This window comes from Phyllostomus hastatus, unplaced genomic scaffold (genome assembly GCF_019186645.2).
Source record: "Phyllostomus hastatus isolate PE091 unplaced genomic scaffold, TTU_PhHast_1.1 phas_scaffold_129, whole genome shotgun sequence".
In the NCBI taxonomy this organism is placed as follows: domain Eukaryota; kingdom Metazoa; phylum Chordata; class Mammalia; order Chiroptera; family Phyllostomidae; genus Phyllostomus; species Phyllostomus hastatus.
In genome coordinates this window covers 31,225,202-31,237,771 of record NW_025334009.1, presented here as the reverse complement: position 1 = coordinate 31,237,771, position 12,570 = coordinate 31,225,202, and the positions used below count along the sequence as shown (strand labels likewise).

Here is a 12,570-nt window from a genome sequence, read left to right as displayed (position 1 = left end):
CACCATTTCAATCATTTTTAAGTGGCATTAATTACACTCACAATGTTACACAACCATCACCACTATCTACTTCCAAAATCAGAAACTCTGTACCCGTTAAGCAATAATTCCCCATTGTCCCTTCCCTGAGCCTGTGGTAACTTCTCATTTACTTACTGTTTCTTTAAATTTACCCATTCTAGATACTTCATATAAGTGGACTCATATAATATGCCTCTTTTTATGGCTGGCTTATTTCACTTAGCGTCACCTTTTCCAAGTTCATGTTGCAACACATATCAGAACTTCATTCCTTTTAATGGGTGAACAATATTTCATTGTGTGGATCTATCACATTTTACTTACCCATTCATCTGTGATGGGTAAGAAGCAACACTTGGGTTGCTTCCACCTTTTAGCTTCTGGGAATAATGCTAATAAGCCTCTGTTTCAGTCCCTGCCTTCAGTTCTTTGGTGTATGTACCTAGGAGTGGAATTACTGGGTCCTACGGTAATTCTGTTTAACTTCGTGAGGAACTGCCAAACTGTTTTCCACAACAGCTGTACAGTTTTACATTCCCACCAGCAATGTACAAGGTTCTTTCTAATTTCTCCACATTCTTGCCAACACTTCTTGTCTATTTTTTTGACTATAGCCATCCTAGTAGGTGTGAAGTGGTACCTCTTTGTGGATTTGATTTGCATTTCCCTAGTGACTAATGAGGTTGAGCATCTTTTCATATGCTTATTGGCCCTTTATATATCTTTGGAGAAATGTATATTCAAGTCCTTTGCCCATTTTTTAAAGTGGGTGTTTTTTTGTTTGTTTTTGTTGAGTTGTAGGAGTTCTTTATATATTCCTGTGAGTATTAAACCCTTATCAGATATATGATGTGTAAATATATTTTCCCTTTCTGCAAGTTGTCTTTTCACTTTCTTAATAATGACCTTTGATGCACAGTTTTTTATTATTATGAAACCAAATTAATCTACTTTTTCCTTTGTACCTTATGCTTTTGTTATCGTATCTAAGAGTCCATTGCCACATCCAAGGCAATGATGATTTACTAACCCTGTGTTTTATTCCAAGAGGTTTTTATTTTAAGTTCTTATGTTCAGGTCACTTGTCTTTTTTGAGTTAATTTTTCATATGGTGTGAGGTAGAGATCCAGCTTTATTCTTTTGCATGTGGGTATCCAGTTGTTCAACACCATTTGTTAATTCTGTCCCTTATTGAAAGGACTTAGCACCCTGCCCAAAGTCAGTTAGTCATAGATATATTATGAGTTTGTTTCTGGACTCTTGATTCTATTTCATTGGTCTATATGACATCCTTATATCAGTACCACGCTATTTTGATTTACTGTAGCTTTGTAGTAAGTTCAAAATACAGAAATGTGGGTCCTCCAACTTTGCTCTTTCTTTTTCAGAATTCTTTTGTCTATTCCAGCCCTTTGGAGTTCTATATGAATTTGAGGATTGACTTTTCCATTTCTGCAAAAAAAGGATGTTAGAATTTTATAGAGATTGTGTTAAATCTGTAGATTGCTTTGGGCGGTATTGACCATCACTAGAGGCTGCTACATCCCCCCAATGCCTGCCTGGCTGGGCCCAAAATCTGCAAAGGACAGATGTAGTGGTTCTAGGGCAGTGGGCAGCTGGTCAGCACTACCCACCATGTCCAGTCCCACCACTGAGGGTTGCCCTCAGCCCAGCCTTTGTCCCTCTGGACCTCTCCTCTTCCTTCTCTGCCTAGAAGAAAGGCAGTACTGGCTGCAGGTGGTAGGGTGCTGGGCTCCCCACAGCCCTCATCCAGGGCCTGACACAGCACACCCCTCCCCCCTCCAGGTGACAGTCAAGAGTGGCCTAGACGAGCTGATGGACGACCTGCTCCAGGAGGCCCACAGTGACCTGGAGAGGGTCCGTGCCATCTGGATCTGGATCTGCCACCACATAGGTAGGGCCTCCTGTGGGGTTACTGGTTCTAGGACCCCTTGATGCCACTCCTTGCAGACCCCTGTTCCCAGGGCAGTATCTCTTGAACTCACTCCATCACCAGTGAGTGTGGAATGAGATGAAAGATGAGGCAGAGGCTCCCAGATGGGTAAATGGAATAGCCCCAGACTAAGCAGAGTGAAAGTCATCATGTGCCAATAGTCTCCACAAAGGGTCATTGGATTGGGGTGAGGGGTCCCCCATGGCCCTCTGCCCACAGCAGGGACCAGAGTGGAGGCCCTTCACCCAGCAGCCTCCTTCCTTCGGTCCTGGGTTCCTGGTAAACCTGCTCCAGAGACATGAGAACCCAGGATAAAAGATCATCTCAAAAAATGATGACCATTCATTAGGGAGGAGTCATAGCTGTTTGAAAAGTTATTGCCACAGGAGGTGGCTTAAGGTAGCAATGCCAGGGAGGGTGGGCTCTCCTCTGCCTGCTCCTGTGCCCACACTGGCAACTTCGGTCACCAGTCTCAGCCCAGTCTCCAGGTTCTCAGAGCCACCTCAGGGGACCTAGGCCTGTGCAGCTGCCTACAGCCATTTACAGGACAGTCTTGGGAGTCTGACCAGGTCAAGCCGAGCCCTACAGGTGGTGGATAAGAGGATAAGAGGTGCTGCCCTTTGCAGGTGATGGAAGGACCAGATGGTGGGGGATTTTTAGTGTTTTTCCTGTGACATAACAACCAGGGGGCTCTCCTGACCTGCTACCACTGGACTTTTCCTTTGTCTTCCCAAAGCAGAAGTTAGAGATGCAGCTTAGCATGAACTCACCTGACACAGGTAGAGGGCCACCTGCTCCCTGCCCCAACCTCAGCAGCTCAGGCTGGGCCTTAAGGAGGCATATTCAGAAACAGAATATTTGGCAGGACGTTTTTACTGTGCACGCACACACCACACACACACACACACACACACATCCTTTGTGCCCTCAGTGGCCACTGTGCCTCAGGGCCTCACTGCAGGCCTCAGACTATCTCCTTAGGGAAGTGACAGGCTGTGGGAGAGCAGTCTTCTCTACCTGGGGCTACTGTTGATGAAGTTCAGTGTGCCCCCTGTGGGTCAATGTGAAGCCTTTGCTTTGGGGGCCACAAAGGGACAGGAGCAGCCTCACCAGAAGGGCCTGCAGAGCTGTGTGGTGGGGGGAACATGTGGGCAGAGCCCCCCACCCCCAGTGCTTCTCCCAGGCCCCAGGGAGCCCAGCTCAAGTGCTGACAAAAGCACGACCAATGGCAGGGGCCATGCCATGGGCTGTGGACCTCCTCTCCACTCTGTACTTGCCTTTGTGGCCTCCCAGGACCCGGTTCCTCACAGCTTCCTACTCTGCCCTCCAGAGTATGACATTGAGGCTGCCCAGGAGAAGGACCGCCAGGCCTTCAAACCCAGTAACATCCTGCGGACCCAGAAGACCAACTGTGATGGCTACGCCGGGCTCTTTGAGAGAATGTGCAGGTACCAGAGGGGTCCTGTGAAAGGCAGGCAGGCAGTCCCAGGGCCAACCACCCCCACCCATCCCTCCTCCCTTCCACGGTGCTGTGCACCTTCGCCCACATGCCAGCCCTGAAACCTGAGTTTGCAAACTCTGCTCTGGAACCCAAGTGAGTCCTGAAAAGGTCAATTTCTCCCATTTTAACACCAGCATAATTGACTTTGTACCATCTGCCGGGCTTCTCGATGCATTAACATAATGGCAGATGAATGCACAGAGATAATTTGGTTACAAAAGGCCCTTTTCCCACCTTCTCCCATCTCTGTGCAGCTGAAGGTTAGAAGAATGGCAGATTTGGGAATGGGAGGACAGTGGCTGCTGATGCCAAGGGGACTGGGAAATGCTTATTCTCAAGTCAGGCTCAGGGGCCTCCTCTCAGGGGAAACAAAAAATCTCCTACCCAGAAAGATTTGTCAGTTGGAAAAGCTGAATAACTAGGAAGCAATGTCTCTCTTGGAGCCTTTGGGCTCCATTCTCGTTGCTCTGGGAAGGTGCACCTGGCCAGGTTACCTGGGTGGGTGAGAGCAGCTGAGTGGCTGATAAAGAAACCATTTGTGTTTGGAGTCACCATTGCTGGTTCTGGGTGACTTCAAGAGGGACTCAAGGCTTCAGAAGCCCTGCTAATCCCCGCAGCTTCTTGTACTTGCTCTCTGAAGTCCACCAGGTTTCCCAGGAAACAATCAGCCAGCCCCAGAGGCCACTGAGAAGCTCCCATCCCAGGGGAGAGATAGACTGCTGGCTACTGTCCCTGCAGGCCTGTGGGAGAGTGCCTTCTTACCACCCAGAGGCCAGCCCCCCAGGACTGCGGGTAGCGAGTCATCAAACGAAGTACTTATGGCAACAAATACTTATGGTCCACAGGCGGGAAGATGTGATGAGTTCATGTCTCACAGGTGGCTACAAGGTGTCCTACTCCATTAGATTATACACGCTACTGATTCCAGGCCTGACCCCCAGATGTTTGCCTCCCAACTTCAATCCCACACCATGTGCCTGGCCCCCCTGCTGTTCTGACCCTCCCACTCTTTCCTTCCCCTGCTTCCAAGGCCTGCCCCTGAGACCATAGCCCCAGAGGCAACCAGGGCAGGGTGCAGAGGACACCACGCCCACCACTCCCCGTTCACTCCACCAGGCAGCCCACACGACCCGAGCATTCCCAATGCCACCCCACCCCCACCCCAGTCCAGGCCTAGGCAGCCCCATCTGCCTCTGGAACTCTCCAGCCTCAGGATCCCCAGGCCTCAGGTTCCTGAACTAGACTATCCTGTAAAGTCCTTCAAAGTCCGACTTCAACCACCCTTCCAGCGCTGTGCCCTTGAGGCCACCTGCACTTTCCTCTCACTCCACTCCCCTCTCCCTACTGCTCCTTCCGGGCCGCCTGCCCAGATGCCCACCACCTTCTGCTCCCCGATCGGCACACCTTATCCACAAGCTCATGTCTTGCCTTATGCTTGTATTAAATGTTTTCTAAATTTAAAATATATTTGTTAATTGTAGGCAATTTTTAAAGTGCACAGAAACAAAAAGAAGCAAATTAAAGTACTCCAAACCCTCCCACATAGATGACATTTTATCGTATTCCTTTCTGGACTTTGTTCTACCATTGAGGTGTCGCCTGTGCTCATTTCTTCTCAGGTGTCTGTGGGCATCTATGTCTCCATATGTCATTAGCCACCTGACCCCTCTGCTTCCCCTGTGACCACCCATCTCAGAATCCTACACACAATAGGCCCTCAGAGACAGGACAGGACAGGATATTCCAGCAAACTTGTACGAAATAGACCTTACTCTCTTTTTAAGTACAGAATAACCATCAATCCATCTTCAGTTCTATTTTGTGTGTAGCGTTGTTCAGGCTAATTATTTTCATCTGAATTTGCAAAGTTGAAAACACTCAGGGTTTGTAAATCATAGAATATAGCTGTCTCTACCCAGTAAAAGCTTTCTAGCATGGTATAGAAGGAGTGCCAGATTTAAAGCCAGAAAGACGTCCCCAGTTCTCCATTTATTAGTCCTTCATTTATCACTCATTAGTTTTGCTCCTTTTGGAAGGCACTTAACCTCTCGGAGCCTCGGTTTCCTCATCTGCACACTGAGGCTGTGTTGTCTACTGGCAGGCCTGTAGGACTAAATGAGAACATGCAGTTTGGGGTTTGCCAGCCAGACTTCGGGGTTGTTTTGTCAAGCTTCCTTTCTTGAGCACTGAAATGCTTTTGCCCTGTGGAATTTTCCTACAGACCCACAGAGACTCAGAAAATTGACACTTGCCTTGAGTGAAACTGTCAGCTTTTTGGCCTGATCCAGCTGCTTAACAATGGCCATATTCTGGCCTGCAGCTGATCATTAAAACACACTCAAAATTTTGCATTGTTTAAAGTTAGGTTCCAACCTGGCAATTACCACAGGCAAGGCTCCTCACGTTGCCCAGGATGTTTAACAATAGCTCACGGTTTCTTGAATTCCTTTAACTTTTGCTTTAAAGATCAGTAACCTCATCGATGCATCACTTCCCTAATTCCCCTCACCTTTAAAATAACTGCCGGAGCTTTGGTAAATTCATTAACTGATTCCTTAATAACTGAAGACATGTAATCCACACTTGCTGATTTATCTCCGCTTCATTGTCAGAATGTTCTCTTAGCAAGAGTTGTACCCACATGGCCATCATTACTGCTGCCAGTCCACTCTGCCTCCCTGCAATGGCCTCATTAAAGACTGATTTAATAAAGTAATTTGGTAGGGAATTCAGATATTTTTACAACATCACTCATTTCCCCATCTTCTTTCCCAAGTAGCCCATGTAGGTTATTTGTTGATGTTATTGCTTGTAACTGCTGGTCCACCTTCTTTCTGACTCTCCATCTTCCAGCATTAATGTCTTTCCTTTTGCCTTAATTGTCACAGCCTTAATGAATTCTGCTTAATTTCCTTGCAGGGCCAAGCTTAATTCCCCAGATTCCTGCCACTGAGTCAGCCTCCCATGCATTCCCTAGCCCTGTTATCCCAGCTCTAGCAGCAGCTAGCAGATTTCCCAGAGACTTCCAATAAAGCCAAGAAGGAGCTTATTACCAGTTTGAGGCTTTGAAGCCGAGGGCACTGGTTGTCACCAATCAGATGTCAGTCGGTTTCCCATCCATCCTTCAGCTGTCACAGAGAGCAAGTGCAGCGACATGCTTCTGTTTCACATGACGTCCCAGACAAACCCAAAACTCCTATTGTTTCCAAAGGCCTCAAAACTAGGGAGTGATTTTTTCAGCTTCCTGAGAGAGGCAGATACATTGGGTAACCTTAAATTATTCCCCCAAACTGACTTTGTCACAGAAGACCCCCAAAAGAGACATCTACCCCCCCAACCTTATACATTCATCAAAGGATAGTGCTCACAAATATGAATTGCATCACTAGAGCAAACCCCCTTTAATTTTGCTCTGTATATCACCAATAAATTTAAAAATAAAATATATTTTGGTGTACAAAAGGGATGGTGCAAGGCAAAGCCTCCCAAACTGGGTGTTAGGACAACTGAATCCCAGTGTTGTTTTGGCCACCAACTGGCTCTGTGTCACCGGGCAAGTTAGCCTCCTTCTCTGAACCTCTGTCTGCTCACCTGTTGGAGAGGTGGCCCCTGAGGTCACGCCACAAAAGGCTCCCAGTAGGACCTTCCAGAGAGAATTATTACTGTGATCATACTTTCTGACCTTACCATAAGGCGCTGTAAGAAAAGAAGCAGACAGCAGAAATATAAAGACACTCTCAAACTTACAAGAATCAACTACCTAAACTGGGAAACATAAGTCATAGTTATGCTTGGCCTGCTGCAGATGGAAATCACAGTACTTTTTGGTCAGTTTAGAATTTCTCCTTATTGCAATAATATACAATATTGACCTTCTTGAGGACCAACATGTGGGGAACAGAAAGGCCCTGAGAACTCTAAGTCACATATGCTTGTCCAGTGAAAGTTTGCTTGGGTTCAAGGTTAATGACACTGTACTTCCTCACTTCACTATTTGAAATCATAAGATACCTAAACAAGAGCAGGCTTTGCTGCCTCTCCTGCAACCACCCTTCCCCGCCCTCCAGCACTGTATGTGGCGTGGTTCGGAGGTGCTGGGCGAGGCCATCAGAGCTGGGGAGGCCACGCTGGTCAGAGCCTGGTGGGTGCACCCTGCTAGGGCCTGACAGTGTGGGGTGAGCACAGCCTGGCAGGGTTCCTGTGGAGTGGCCTGGACCACCCTGCACAAAATGACAGTTGAGGTCTGGGTCCCCCACCTCCACAAATTATATCCCTGGAATTGGGGTTTCCAAAACTGTCAAAGGTAAAAACCAAGATTCTGCAGCCTGAGGTTATTGGATAGATCTCCTTGGGTGGGACTTCGGGCCCCAGTGGAGCTGACCTGAGTGTTTGCTGTAGGAGGTGGAGACACTTCTTGTCCTCTGCCTCTTCTTCAAAGCTCGCCCAGCTCTTTCCAGCAAATTCCTCCTCCTTTGCATTTCCCAGGGCTTGCTTTGTCCCCAACATTTTAGTGACAGTTCACATATCTGCCCCTCTTCCAGCTATGAGCACATCTAGGGCAGCCAGGGAGCTTGATTTTTGGAAGTGTATTTTATTACATTATAATATTTATGATATATGATATATGATATGATATAATATGACATGATTCCCTGGGGCCTGGTACAGTGCTTTGCTCATAGTGTATACAGTCAGTGATCTTTTGATGGCATGGAATGGCCATGGGTTGTCCTGACTAGCTACCAGGAGCTGGGATCACTAGCTCTACAATTTTGCATGAGAATTATGGGATATTAACAATATTGCTCTACATGATGACTGCTTTGTCCAATTCCTCTTGTATGTTGCTGCCAGGTAATAAAATATCCTCATAGCATAGTCAAGTACAGCATAAGCTTATAGCTGAGTCTATTTTCTCATCTTTATTCTGCCCCAGGCATTCCCCACAGCCCTTCTACCTTCTCCTCAGCCTGTCAGAGGAGAATCAACCCCTAGAGATCATTTACTGCCAGCTTTTCTTTTTGCCCAGGAGAAGCCTGCCAAGCCTGGTCACATGGGAGGTGACTCTTAGGGCTGAGAGTAGAGCTGTGATCTCCTGGCTCAGCCCAGTGAGTGCCTACTCCATCCTGGAGCACCCCCTGGAGTGGAGCGCCCCCTGCCCAAGCCTGGGCAGGTTTTCAGATCTTACATCCACTTCCTCCCTTCCCACGGGTGGGTACCCCCAGCACACAGCCCAAGGACACGGCTTCACCCAGGAGGACACTGGGGCCGAGTGTGAGCTGGCCGTGCTGCCCACCTCAGCCCCGGCTCCATTTCGCTGTAGAGCTTCTCCCTCCTTCCCTTGCTCCAGGTGGCTGGGAGCAGAGGACCAGCATCAGCAGGCAGCAAGTCCAGAGGGGCGTGGCTCCGCCCAGTTCACCTGACCGCAAAACAGGCCCTGCCCCCCATTTGCCCCCACACTGTGCTAGACAGCCTTCTGCACAGACACTCTGGGCAAGAAGGGAAACTAACTCACCAAAGAAAGTGATTTCAAGTAGTATGTATGAACTTTTCCCACCCCAAAGGTAACACATAATCATTATTGAAAATTTAAAAAATAGAGGCGTTCAAAGAAAATTTAAGTCACCTATAATCCTATTACAAACAGACCAGGTGACTTTTGCTCGCTCTCTCTCTGTCCGTCTCCCCACCCTCTTCCCCCTCTGTCTCTTGTCCTCCATGGCACAGCTCTACAGGCTCTGGTCAATTAGCATGGCTTCAGGAGCATTTCTTACCTCACTCAGAGTATATGGAGCCCAACCCCCACCCATCCCTCCATCCCACCCCTCTGGCCTTGCTTTTGACCCTCCCCTCTCGCTGGCTGTTTTCTCTAAGACCCTGAACATGTTCCGATCTCTTCATCCTGAGAACCAGGCCCCTCGGCCCCGCATCCCCTTAGCCCCCTCCTCTGCAGCGTTGCAGCCATAGGAGGCAGGGGCTCTCCCGGTGTGTCCACAGTAAATCTAGACTTCAGGATCCAGTTTCTCTTGCTTTCTGCCCCCGTCTCCCACGTGCCCCTGAATTCCTTCTCACGGGGCCCAGCTGGTCATCTGTTCCCTCAGACAGCCTAGACGGCCTGGACCTGCTTTTGAGAGGCTGCGGGCAGAAGCACAGGGAGGGGAGTGAGGGGCAGGCTGAGGACGAGCCAAGCCCACCAGGAGCCTCAGCAGAGGCCCTGCAGGGGAAGGAAGTTCGGGTGGAGGAGCGTGAGGAGCCAGGTCATCCGGTGCAGGTGAAGCGGCGTGTGCCAGGTGGAATGTGGTAACCCGCAGGCTCCACATCTCGGCTCCTTGACTGTCTCCAGGAATGATATAATGTACTATAGATAGGTATTACGTAATCCAATATTCTGCTAATTGTTAATTAAACATTCATTTGTAGAGAGGAAATTTCCCCCATTCCCATGGTGGCTGTGTAGCCGCATCACCCCAGTACCTGAGAGTCTCCATGGCACTCTCGCTTAGAGCAACCGAGGCTGCAGACCTGGTCCACCAAAGGACCTCTGCCACCAAGGCCTCCTCTGTGAACCAGGCCCGGTGACCCCGGAGGGCAGAATCAGTCCATCTGAGCGGAGCCTGGGGCCAGTGCTGCTGCAGAGGGTGGCCGGGCAGCCTAGCCAGTACTGTGCTCCAAGGCACCCATCTGAGGGGCCACCATGCACACCCTGGGTCGCATAGATTTGTGGATTTATTATACCAATTATCCACAAGCAAAAGGAGTGTCTTTTTTAAAAAAATAGATTGTCAAACAATGCATTTCTTTAAAAAAAAAGATTTTATGTATTTATTTTTAGAGAGAGGGGAAGGGAGGGAGAAAAAGAGGGAAAGAAACATCAGTGTGTGGTTGCCTCTCAAGCACCTCCAACTGGGGACCTGGCCCACAACCCAGGTATGTGCCCTGACTGGGAATTGAACTGGTGACCCTTTGGTTCTCAGGCTTGTGCTCAATCCTTTGAGCCACACCAGCCAGGGCTAAAAAGTATCTTGAAAAGAGGCAATTTTTTCTAATTCACACAAAGACCCCAGATGAGCTAGCATAGGGCATCTCCTCAGTGAGACTAGTGGTCTGCCCCTCAGCTGCCACGGCAGGCTGGATCCTGAAGAGGAAAGCCAGCTGACCATCGCAGGACTTGCAGGGCTCTTGCTTGGCCTTGGGGTGGTGCCCACCGCTCAGATCCGGGCCTCAGGGTTTCAGCTACTAACACCCAGGCTGTAGCTTGCCGATGATTTCCGTAGTTCCCAGATGTGGCCAGCGCCCATCCATCCCCCACTGTCCAGGCCCCAGAATGAGTCGCCAGCTTGGTTGTGAGCTCTGGGCAGTGCCTCACCAAAGGCCCCAAGCGCCTGGACAAGACCCATCAGGTCAGGGCTGCATACACAGGCTGGCCTGCCCCAGGGGACCCCGCACAGAGGTCCTTGGGCTGGACGAAGCTGGAGGAATAGGGCTCAGCTTTCTTTCACATCCTCGCTTCCAGCACGCCTCCCTGACACCCCACCCATGTCACCTGGACCCACCTCCCCCATCACGCACGTGTTTGGAGCTGCTCTGGTTCCCTAAGAACCGTTGCCATTTCCCTGGTGCCCGTGTCCTTGAGGTAACCCCCACTGCGGCGCTCCTTGTCCTCATGAGGAGCTGCCAGCGAGCATCAGGCAGCTCTGGGCAGAGATTTTAGTCTTGAGGGGGGAGCGGGCAGCAGGACGACAGCCAGTCTTCAGCAGCAGGACCAACTGGCCCCGTGTCCCTGCCCCCCTGTCCTAGAGATAAAAGCCCTCAGGCTGTATGTATGTGGCTCTGTGCAAGGTAAGGGAAAAGAGAGACTGAGGGACTCATGGACAGCAGACACTCCTGAGGCCTGGGGCCACTGACAGACAGGCTTGGGAGTGGGCAGCCCAGCGGGGGCTGCCTCTCAGACCCCTGTCCCACCCCCAGGATCGCTGGAGTGCAGTGCATGACTGTGCCCGGCTACTCCAAGGGCTTTGGCTACCAGACAGGGCAGAGCTTCTCTGGCGAGTTTGACCATGCCTGGAATGCCGTGTACCTGGAAGGGAGATGGCACCTGCTGGACAGCACCTGGGGCAGCGGCCTGGTGGACACCAGCACCTCCAAATTCACCTTCCTGTAAGTACGAGTCTCAGTTCTGCTGGGCGTCTGGTCTGTGGAAACAGGGGTGGGGGAATGGGGGGACATCCAAGGTTGAAGGCAGCGGCAGGAGGGGCAGGGAGCCAGGGTGGCCTCAGCCTGATGCTGGCCGCTCCCACCCATCCTTGGGCTCCCCAGCTGATCTAGCTGCTGGCCAGTTCCAAGGGCCCAGAACTTTCTGTCACCTCACCCTCTACTGACGAAGTCCCTCCTCTGGCTCCCTATTACTCCCTCCACCCAAGTGCTAAAAGCCACCAGCAATTGCCCCAGGGCCACATAGGAGGAAAGGCAGAGCTGATATCCTCCTTTAACTACCCATGGATTCCCTGTAGGCCTTTGGTCCAAGGGCTGGTCAGGATTCACAGATACCAGAATTCCCTCCACAGCTTCCCCCAGACACCGAGGTTCCCCTCCTGCTCTCTGGGCTGAGTGCAGCCTTATCACGTCTCTAAGGATGGGGCTAGGGTTTTGCAGGAAGGGGTGCTGTTAGTGTGCAATCACTGAGCCACACGGGGGCAGGGGCGGGGGTGCAGGGGCCTGGAGCATGACTGCCCTCCAGGGCTCTGGCCAACCCCAGCCTTTAGCTAAGGCCGTGACATTTGCTGTAGATTATTATGTCCATCAGCATCTCAGATCTGTCAGAAAAATGAGCATTGTCTCCGATGTTTTCAGCTTAAGTCTTGACAGCCCCACACACAGGACAAGTGCAAGCACGTGAACACACACCCGTATGGGGCCTGTGCACTCATGTGCCTCTGCACCACTGTCACCTCCGGCACTGCTCCCTTTGCAGGGCTGAGTAAAGCCTCCCCATCCCAATCACAGATGAGTCTCTCCATTTTCTTCTTGATCCCCATCCCTGACCCCTGGAGAGCCACCTGTGGTCAACCTAGACACAACAGAAGGGCCTCTGCCC

General features: G+C 50.3%; 1 protein-coding gene across 2 annotated transcripts in view; it reads left to right on the top strand.

The window, feature by feature from the left end:
* KY (kyphoscoliosis peptidase) overlaps nt 1-12,570 on the top strand; it is a 46,550-nt gene that overhangs the window by 24,851 nt on the left and 9,129 nt on the right. For both annotated transcript variants that reach the window (XM_045857448.1, XM_045857447.1), the window contains exons 7-9: nt 1,828-1,936; nt 3,306-3,423; nt 11,445-11,633. In XM_045857448.1, the coding sequence (XP_045713404.1) occupies nt 1,828-1,936; nt 3,306-3,423; nt 11,445-11,633 (416 nt within the window). The remainder of the gene's footprint in view (nt 1-1,827; nt 1,937-3,305; nt 3,424-11,444; nt 11,634-12,570) is intronic.